The sequence below is a fragment of the Podarcis liolepis genome (assembly GCF_965112155.1).
Source record: "Podarcis liolepis genome assembly, chromosome: 3".
Taxonomy (NCBI): domain Eukaryota; kingdom Metazoa; phylum Chordata; class Lepidosauria; order Squamata; family Lacertidae; genus Podarcis; species Podarcis liolepis.
This window is the reverse complement of record NC_139557.1, coordinates 92,809,486-92,820,703: the sequence shown is the minus strand read 5'-3', so window position 1 is coordinate 92,820,703 and position 11,218 is coordinate 92,809,486. Positions and strand designations below refer to the sequence as shown.

The following is an 11,218-nucleotide window of genomic DNA, read 5'->3' as shown; positions in this document are numbered from 1 at the left end:
TCTACCCCCCACGTGGCACTGCTCAAGGAAAGCTTTCAAATAATGAATCAAGAATTTTGGTAGGCTTTAAATGAGGCAATTACATGCCAGAGTGACGCAGGCCCCAGTCTACCTGGCGAAGGTGGAATTAGAAACTTCCCTATGCAAGGAATAAGGGTGACAGACTGATAAAAAGCTTTAGTTGTGGCAATATAGGCTTTCAGGGGCCTCAAGGGAATGGCAGGTCTTCTTAGTTGGGAGAAAGACAGGAGAAAGGAAGAAGGTAACGGGTGGAAAGCAGACAAAACTTTGCACTGGGGGTAGAAATGCTACTACAGCAGTGAGGAAGAATTTTAGGTGGTGTCCGTGAGGGGAGACGAGCTCCAGAATGTCTCAGAACGGCAAACTCTGACTGCTACCACTAGGCGGAGCTCAAATCATAGAATACAGTAATAGAATCATATAACTGTGAAGTTGGAAGGGACCCAGAGTCCCACATGATGTAGTCTTGCAAGCACAAGAGAAGCTATATAAAATATTACACAGGTAACACCTTACTGCCACAAAGATGTAAATTATATAAAACCACTCAAGTTAGTTGTAGTGAGTATGGGGTAATGGGTGATAATTTCATGCATACATGTTGGGAGCATCCATTGTTGAGCCAATTTGGGGGGTATGTGTGTCTTAAATAGATTATTTCCTGTTTTTACAGACGTGCTAAGATTATGTTCCCCTGCAGCATATTTGAAGTGAATCTAGCACACCCTAAAGATAAGGTTCTTATTGATTTTTTTAAAAAATGGCTACAAAGTGTAGCCATTGGAACAGGAAAGGGATTTTCAATGAACTATTGCAGAGATTTGTTCCCTTTTGTTGCTTACAATGGCTAAAAATACTCAGAATAATGTATCTTTTTTTGCCTGATGATGCACATATATTGTTAATACATTAATTAAAATCTCTCTCTTTTTGCTAAAGACTATTTGCTATATAACATTTGAGGTCCTGATATCCATGCTTACAGAGACACGGATGCATGCCCGTTTCTCAAAATATACCACGGCAAACTGATGCAGCCATTTCCACATTACAAAACTGATTTTAGATAAGAATAAAGTGATACATGTGAAGATAACACTAAGACATCCAAGCCAGTCTCTAAGGTTGACTGGTAACTACTACCCTTTGTAAAACAACTCATGAGCAGCACCACAATTTTAAAGATTTTATGGGGTGTTTGCATATAAAACACTGGTTCAACATCCTTGCAATCGTAATTTAACGCTCTGTGCAGCAGTGGATTTGCACCACCATATACACCAATTTCCTGAAGCAGCCACTCTTAGCACCAAGCCACTGAAAATTGAACCTATTACAGCAAACCTTGTGAATCGCTGGATACCTCACAGAAGTGATTTGAAAAGGAAGCTCTGTTTTCTTCACATCAGAAGGATCACCCAACAGAGGGCAGTAGAGATTTACAGCTTCCACACATTTGTATCATTCTTCATTGTAGTTCGCCTCAATTCCCAAACCAATTTAGCTAGTTTTAACTTGTTCCCTTTTAATCTGTGCATTTTAAACTTTTTCAGTTTTAAATTTTGCTCCAGCTCACTTGGAATCACAATGACCCTTCTCGTATATAGAATAACAGCACTTACAACTTTAATGTCCTTAGTAACTTTTCTTTTGGAATTTTTGCAGAAGATAAAAGGGGAAAGTATCATATTCAACTATTATAGTCACAAGGTGACTGACTACATTCACCCTGCTTAGTTTCAACAACTCTGCAGCACCAGCACTCCCCAAGTCCATTCATTAAGACTCCTATCCTGTCATCTTGTTAGTTCAGTGCTTAAATTTCCAATTAATGTTTTAAGTTATTGCTGCCATATCCCCGAACATGCATTATAAAACCATAGATTTAGCTTCAGTTCATGTGGAAAACAACCTCCAAGCTAGCTAATTAGCAGGAAGAGATTATTCCAGCTGAGGTTCTATTAATTTACCCATCTCCTGTTTTCCCTTTGGGAAATGATTTACCTTTGTTTAAAAGATGCATCTCTCCATAAATACAAGCATTCGACTGACATAAGATTGGTGGGCTAGTTCTGCCTAAACCTACCTCAAATATTGTTTAAGTAAGAATGAATGACCCTCAGATACTTGGAGGAAGGTTAGGATACAAATGCAACAAAACCCTACACATGGATCCAATGAAGAAACAGGATGAGTGGAAAGGCCTTCCCTTAATCTAGAAGGGAAGTTCCTGATTGATATAAGACAATTTCCCCTTCCTTCTACAGTCCCCTGTTGCATCTCATGCCATTTCAGAAGAAATTCCATCTCCCTGGCAGTGTAAGAGGCTGCAACACGACAGGGGAACGCCCCACTCAGTTAAGTGCAACTCATCTTATTGTAAAAGTTGGATGCAACCAAGCCTGTCAGTTTTTCAGTTACTTCCTAAGATTTCAAACCCTAAAGTGTTGTAAGGAAAAAATGTAGGATAGTGAAATTCCCTTCACAATAATGCAGAATCAATTAAAAGTGATTAGGCTTGCCCCTGCAGTTAAGGAACAACACAGCTAATCTCATAAATCTACCTTTTTCTTTAGAGTGTTCTTTCCACTTACGCCCAGGTTAAGTGGGGTCAATATATTAACTGCATTTAATTTATCAAATTAATTTATTTACTGCATTTTACTAATTTATTAACTGCATCATGTCCCAGAACTGGTCTCTGGGTGTCTCCCAAAGCAAGGCAAAACACTTAAAACTGTAACCTAAATCATAACACAATATGCAATTTAAAACATGATTAAAGGTATACTTCAGGTTACCAGACCCTCCGGGTGTCCCTATTTTCCAGAGACAGCACCGGATTTACAAAAGCTGGTTTCTGATTTGATCCCAGAATGTCCTGCTTTTCCTTAGTGAAGACACTGGGAGGGGAGGAAGACCCAAAGAAAATACGGGCGGCAACAAGGCCGTAGGGACAAAGGCAGGAAGATGTCCTACTGCTCTCCTCCCACTGACATACACACAGACAAAAATATAAGTAAACAAGGCTTCTAACGTAAATGTATATTTCTCTCTGGCACATGCTGCAGACCACACCCCAAAAGGAATACCGTTGTACCTTGGTTGACAAACGCCTTACTAGTCGAACGTTTTGGTTCCAGAACGCCACAAACCTGGAAGTGAGTGCTCCGGTTTGCGAACTTTCTTTTGGAAGCTGAACGTCTGGCAGGGCTTCCGACTGGCTGCAGGAAGCTCTTACAACCAATCAGAAGCTGCACCTTGGAAGTCGAACGAACTTCTGGAACTGATTCTGTTCGGCTTTCATGGTACGACTGTACACAGTTCTGGTTGGCTTGTGAACACCCACAGAAGGAATACATGGTTCCCTGACCCCCACCCCAGTTATAAATCTTTGGGGTTTTTATTGTCTTCATGTGGAGAAAAAAATGGAAGAGGAATGAGCAAAATAATCCACCACCCTAACTAAGCCATTTCTGTGGAAGGGCTTAGAGACAGGGGTGGGTGGGACCTGCTGGTAGTGACTTTGTTGACTGGCTAAGCAGAAAAGATGGGCAGAAGCATCTGGGAAGCCTCTTGGTAGGTGGAAATGTATTAATAATGACTGTGGTCAGAGGAGAAAGACTGGACCTTAGCTTTGGAGGGTCAACAGAGGAGCTTCCACTGTAAAAGCCTGACCCTTCTTTTGACCAATGCTGAAAGGGAGATAAAAATGTTCTATTAAAAAAAACAGTTTCTTTCAGTTTCTTTTTTCTTTAAGTCACTAAAGCTATTTTTAGTGTCCTACTTTTCTCTTCTTTAAAAACGCAAAAATAAATTCCTGTCCCAGATTTAAGGAATGGAAGTAGAGTAACTTTTTAAAAATGGAAAACTTATTTAACATTTTACAATTACTTATTTTCTTGATTAAATAGCTAGTTCAGGTTAATTAAAATACCTATTCTCATGATTAAACTATCTTTTAGCTGCATTATACTCAAACTGGGCTAATATATCTCAAAAGCCAAGTAAGGAAATTCATACTTCAGAAGAAAAGCATTTACAACTTGAAAAGCTGATCCTCATTTGCTTTTAATATCCCTTTAAAATATCAGCTTGGCAGATCTTTAATCTTTTCTTGCATGAAAAGAATACAAACTGTTTTTCCTGGTTTTATATTGTCAGTGTTGAAATATTCTAGACACAATGGCACAGGGGGAATCTTCCTTACATATCAGTACTAAGAAGGATACCATGCTAACTCCTAAAATATACTAGGAGTTATTGTTATATTAGCAACAATATTTCCATGGTGCCCATAACCAAAAACTTTCTGTGTAGCGTACATAAAAACTGTCATATATTATATGAACTAGGGAGGTGGGGCGGGAATCATGGCAGAGATTGAGCACTTCACAGCTGGAATGCTATCAGAGAGAATGAAGGCCTTTCTTTTCATAGTCACCCATCAGGTATCACTTGGTAACGACACTCTGCAACTTCACTGTCGAGGTAGTATATGGGAGGTGCCAATGCTTCAGGTAAACTGGCTCCAAGCCATTTATGGGTTTGAAGGTTAAAAACAGCACTTTTAATTGGTTCCAGAAATGGACTAGAAGAGTGGAGCTGATAAAATATTATAAATATTATAAAATATATTCAAAATGTTGACTTCCAGTTAACAACCTTTCAACCCTATACTGGACCAACTGAAGTTCCAAAGGCATGCTCAAATACAATGCATAATGGTAATTTAAACTATTGTTGACTCCACAACTGATTAATCTTTATTAGGCTCAACAAAAAGTCACAAAAATGTGGCAAACTTTTGAGTTGGATAACTCTTAATCAGACTGCAAGATGAGCATATCTCGCCTAGGGTGCTACAGTTACAGTGGTGCCTCGCAAGACGAAATTAATCCGTTCCGCAAGTCTCTTCATCTTGCGGTTTTTTCGTCTTGCGAAGCACGGCTATTAGTGGCTTAACGGCTATTAGCGGCTTAGCTTCTATAACGGCTTAGCGGCTTTAAGAAAAAGGAAACAAACTCACAAGAACTCACAAGACGTTTCATCTTGCGAAGCAAGCCCATAGGGAAATTCGTCTTGCGGAACGACTCAAAAAATGGAAAACTCTTTCATCTTGCGCGTTTTTCGTCTTGCGAGGCATTCGTCTTGCGAGGTACCACTGTATCAAGTTGCATTGCTAGGTTACAAGTCAGACTTTATTTTCTTAAACAATGTGGAAAACAGCCATGACTGCTTTACTCCAGTAGTTAAGTGGAAGGCGTGTACTTTATCTGTAGTACCTGGAAGGGACAAACTGAACCTGCAATCCCCATTCTGGAACTAAGTCTACAAGCTTGCCTAATAGCTACAACATACAGTGGTGCCCCGCAAGACGAATGCCTCGCAAGATGAAAAACTCGCTAGACGAAAGGGTTTTTCGATTTTGCGTTGCTTCACTAGACGAATTTCCCTTATGGGCTTGCTTCACAAGACGAAAACGTCTTGCGTTTTTTTCTTAAAGCCGCTTGAGGAGGCGCAGTTGCGACAGACCATGCTTCGCAAGACGAAAAACATCGCAAGACGAAAAGACTCGCGGAACGAATTATTTTCGTCTTGCGAGGCACCACTGTATAGCCTTTTAAAAAACAAAACCTTTTCCACATCCCACCAGACCTGGATTTCTGCAACGTCTTACAGATATAGTATTCTGGAGAACTTGAAAGTTTGTCACATTTTTTGGTGACTTTTTTGGTTGGTCTGAATGAAGGCATTGCCATTTAGAGTTGTTGTTTTTCCCCTTATGTGCCTTTAAGCAAACTGCTGTAGAAAATACTGACATGTTACTGAATTCAGGACCTTCAAAGAAGTTAACAAAGGCAACTTCAACCAAACTAGCAAGCAAGCTTACAGAAGTTCCTAACCTACTTTATTACTGTACCTGTCTACACACACAAGTTTCAGTGATTTTGCCTCATCTACAGCCTGAGACTACCAACACACACACACTCCACTAGTCAACAAATATTTCTTGCCTGATCACCTGAAAGTGCTTTTGACATGTCACACATGGAAAGCTTATTTCAGAGCTTGAAGACTACCTAAAAATAGAGTCTGCATTGATTTTTTCTGGGCAAAAGTGTAATCAACCTCTTCAAAGATTAAAGTCACTCTGGTGTCTTAAAAGTCATTCAAAAGCTATTTTGAAATTTGCTAGTTTGGTTTACTAAAGTTGTTTTAAAAAAATAAATACTGCAGGATAAGTTAGGAATTTAAAAGCACACAGTAACCAAAATGTCTTTATTTACAGCCTCATCACAAACATTCAAAAGCGTGGATCATCAGCAAAATCATATATTTTCTATATTATCCTATATTATCAAATGGATATCAGTCTATTTCAACAGTTCCTAATGTTCTGGGGCCTGGGGGCACATTTGAAAATCTAAGAAACTGCCACAAGCACCACAAAATGCCCATTTCACAAAAGAAAAGCTAGTAATGCTCAGAAACACCCCCCCCTTTCCAACAACAAAAAACAACAACAGGCAAAATACCCACTAAACACAGACAAGCTCCCCCCACCCAAAACAGAACAGGCAGTCACTCTAATAAATTCAAAAAACCTATCTAATTTTAAAATTAGAAGGGAAAGGGTGCACAGTGGGCACCTGGAGCTGCCTGAGACTGAGAAGTGCTCATGAGGTCCCAGATCTAGTCTATTATTTTTAAAAGATGTAGAACAGAATGCTGCTGTACACACAGCTAAAAAACTTGTTTTGGTTACATACACCCATATTCAAATACTCCTGTGACACAAAAATGCCTATAAATTTATACAGAGACAAATCCCCCTCAAGTGATTTTCAAAAGTAATACCTCTAGGTAGTTTCACTAACTTTCATTACATGAGGCCAGCTAGACTTTCACTAAGTGTGTGGAAATAGGTTAAGAGTAATTCAGCTTCTTTGGAAAAATTAAAATTGATTACTTACAGCAGAAGCCGGTCAACCTTTGGTCCATCATACCTCTGAAGGATAAGTGGAGGCCTATACACTTTCATTGTTTCTGAAGTCTGTATACTAATTCTTACAGCTGCCCTCTTTATAAGCATAGGCATGCAGTAATTACTTTATTTATAGATATTAACTCAATCAGCTACCAACTGATATAAGATCCAGCAACGGATTTACATTCATGACATTCGCACCCCTTCTAGCTGCTATATTAACATCATGAATCGTTTAAAGATATATTATGAACTAATGCTCTATTTAAACACAACAGTTAGGATCTTTTATTCTGAGAATCTTAAAATGGGGTTCCGGATATTATATTCAACAGAGAATGCATTAGAACTGAACAAGCCCAGCAATTATTTTAGCTGTTTGTTGCTATCTGTGTTGGTGTCAACCATCCTGAAAGACTCTAGAACAGCGGAAATCAATGAGGTGCCCTCCAGATGTTTTTGGATTACAACTCCCCGACCAGAACGAAGGGTTGCTGGGTGGGACTGGTAGTCCACAACTCCTGGAGGGCACCATATTGGCATGGGCAGTAGCTGCAGGGATAGCCAAACAGGAGGCAATCCACATTTGACAAATATTTACTTCACATTAAGAGAAGTGCTGTATGTGTACAACAACAAATGCACAATCTAAGAATATGATTCACTGGTCTGATCAATTCCTTACTTTCAAACACTACCCATACTTTTGTGCTTACAAAAGAAATAACAGCAACAAGTTATCATTTAATCCCAGCCTCCTGTCTCCCTAGAACATATTCTTATGCCTGAAGCACCCCTTACAGATCTATTAGCTACTATCAGTGCTCAAGTGTTCTTATAAGAACTTCCCACCTCCAAAATGTTTAATATCAGTAGCCTATCATTGCTTGGTTCTTAGCCTATCCTTGATGGACATCTTATAAATAAATCCCATTAAGTTCACTGGTGCTTATAAGCGTATAAAGGATGGCTGCCTTTAGCACTTTAAATAAAGCTGAAAATAATACAATTAAACCAGCAGTTCCCTTTGGGAATCTCCTTTTAAATACCTAAATTCCCTCTTTCCCCGCTCAGTCTTCTTCTTCTTCCTTAGTATGCTGTACCCAATTCCTTCAGAACTGCTTCATAGAGTCTGTTTTCTAAACATGCTATCATCTGTGTACATTTCCAATGAACCTTTTCCAATTGTTGAAATTAAACTTAAGCTCAAGGAATCATTCCAACCCCCCCCCCCAAAAAAAAACAACAACAACAAACTAGCATGAACAACTTGGGAAAGCTGCCTGTCCTATATATCTGACTGGGTGACATCACTGTATTTCTTACAAAAATGGCTCCTGTAGGCCATTTTGCACTTCAAAGTTGGTATTGATTGTTTTATATATTTCCTCTAACACTAAATATAAGACTGCAAAATGCAGAAAGTTAAAGAAAGCAATATAATAACAAGTATAGTTCTATTAGGTCCATTAACATTAAGTAGTAAACCATAGCCTTGGTAAAATGTAGTTTTACAACAGAAACAAAAAACAACAACAAATAATAACCCTCTAGAAAGAAATGCATCAACACAAAAATTACCCCCTACACACTTCTGTTTATTAAACAATGGCTTTGTGTATTGTACACATCTTGCCCTGCAGCTTAACAAAACACAGTGTGAAGCCATTTTGAGGTTGGGGGTTGTCTTATGAACCTTGGTTTGTTTTAACTAGGTCTTGGCAGTACATGTGAACCCAATACCCATCATTAACCAAAACCACAAAACTATGATACAAGAGCAGCTGGAAAACAAACCAATGTTTGGTGAAATAAATCATGGTTTGTTTAATCACCTTGCTAAACCATGACTTAAACAAACAATGGCTAGGCATCGAATGGAAAATGGGCCAATCTGTGTGGAAATATACATGTCTACTCAGAGAAGGCCATGCTGCGCTTTCTGGTGTACTATGAAAAGCCTCACATGAACAAATATTTATTTATTAAATATCTACATCGCACTTCATCCAAGGATCACAGGGTGGTTTACAATATAAAAACACAAAAATACATACCATAGTACTAAACAATAACTGCCCCCCCAATAAATACTTGCCCAATCACCATCATAATAGTACTGTTTTATGCAAAACCACACTAACCTTCTCTGGATTTCTAAATCTTCTTGTGATGGGCCATTTTGCACCTGTGGGGGAAGTTGTGCATTTTGTCGAGGCAACGTTGGACCTAGTAAAGCAAGTTACACTTCAGCTGTTATGCAAAAGTCACATGCAAAGTCCAATAAGAAATCAACTTTCAATTTTTGACTACTTATTAAATTTCCAGCAAATAGCCTACAAAATACATAAAACAAACTGAGCATCACCATCAATATTGCTCCACATCTTTTCAAAATGGAAACTGATATATTCAGCAGGAATATGATGAGTGTGGAGAAAACACATATTTATAAACCTTTAAAAGATTCCAAAATTTTAAAACAATTCTTTGGGAAGCAAGATTACCGTATATACTCGAGTATAAGCTGACTTTTTCAGCACATTTTTTATGCTTAAAAAGCCCCCCTCGGCTTATACTCAAGTGAGCTGATGGTCCTCTCTTGACAGTTTTACTACCCTCAAAGTTTTCAGTGTGGCTGCCTGGAAAAGGACATTCTCTGCAGCATTCCCTAAGTGGTGGAATTCCCTCCCTACATAATGCAGTTTTCCTGGGCCTCTGGCAGCTGAGCTGCATACTTTTAGGACCCACCCCAGTCCCATGATTGTTAATTTGTTTTAAACTGTTCATAACATTGTATTTTAAAATGTTGTGAGCTGCAGGCCTTCTGGTGAAAGGAAGGCAACAAATTTATTAAATCTTCATCATCATCAGTAAAGGAGTTGTTAGAAATAATTGTTCTAGGATATGTGATCAACAGTTCAAAATGAAGCACCAGCTGCAGCGTGTTAAATAGCAGATCATGTGCTGTGTGGTGACTTACAGCGCAGTCTCATACACGTCCTCAAAATAAAACGCAAACAAGTTCTATATGGTATTTACTCCAGGACAAGGGAGCCTTTTCTCCTGTGGTTTTTCTCCTAGTTTTAGTGCTGACAGTTATTTTGCATGCAACTTTTAAAAAACAATTCTTTTCCAGGCACCTGACAGATTTCTTGAGATAATGATTATTCTACCTGTGTTTTTTTTAAAAAAAATCGATCTTTTTTATTTGAAACACGATCCATGAAGTGTGGTGAGAGGGGCTTTGTGACTGTCACAAATATGGCAACCTTATATAGGAGGACTGGTGAAGCTTTGTCCCTCCAGATGTTGCTGGACTAAAACTCCCATCTGGAGTTCTGGCCACGCTGGCTGGGACTGATGGGCCAAAGGTTCACTAGTCCTGCTGTATGCTTGCACTCTCACAATAGCCATATAGGACTCTGTGCATCAGTATCCACCCTAGATTTTCAAACCAAACTCCTTTTTTCAAGCCACCATCTCAGAGCTAAACTAGATGTGACTGCTGTCACATATTTGATGCTATCTTTTAAAAAGAAAAATTAAAAAGCAATGCAGATGAGGACAGTGGATTGTTGGGCAAGATTTTTAATCATTCCACCCCACCTCATGGTACCAACTAAAAACATCCCCACCCCAAACCAGTATTTTCTTTGTCTGAATAGCAGAGGAAATTGTTAAATAACCCCTGCCCACAGCCCTAATACTGATCAGAGCTATATGCTGCTGTTTAAATCTTTAACAACAGATAATTCACATATTTAATGTATCGTCTAGTTTGTCCCTGAGGGGCTTGATGACTGTGAAACACTGATGAATATATCAGTCACTTAATGCTATGTCTCTCCATTGTTGCAGAGAGCCCTGGGAAAAAGGGGGAGGGGTGGAATGGCTGGGTCTCTTTCAAGAAAAACCATTTTGCATACAGTATAGTTGAAAGGCAACAGGAATGCAACCAACTGCACTACAATGTATGATTAGAGTTCATTGTTATTCAAGCCTGAGAGGTCAGTTGAATTCAAAGTACTGCTGGATAAATCGGCTTGCTGGTCTTATTCACATTCATCAGATGGCACAGAGAACACCCATGTTCTAATTTTGCTGTTCATGCTCCATCAGAAGGCCAATATGAGACCACTTTAATGTTATGTTTTAAGCAATTGCTTCCATTAATTAAAGTTGGGTCTTTCCTAAAAGCCATTT

At 38.9% G+C, this 11,218-nt stretch overlaps 1 protein-coding gene across 19 annotated transcripts in view; it reads right to left on the bottom strand.

The window, feature by feature from the left end:
• ENAH (ENAH actin regulator) overlaps positions 1–11,218 on the bottom strand; it is a 152,474-nt gene that overhangs the window by 18,241 nt on the left and 123,015 nt on the right. For 17 of the 19 annotated variants that reach the window (XR_014524287.1, XR_014524288.1, XR_014524289.1 and 14 more), the window contains one exon: positions 9,157–9,241. Coding sequence is in view for 15 of the 19 variants with exons in the window: in XM_083496055.1 (XP_083352181.1) it covers positions 9,157–9,241 (85 nt within the window). In the remaining 4 variants the exon portion in view is untranslated. Of the gene's footprint in view, positions 1–6,998; positions 7,147–9,156; positions 9,242–11,218 lie in introns of those variants that run through there. The other 2 variants (XR_014524290.1, XM_083496054.1) reach the window with 1 other exon arrangement.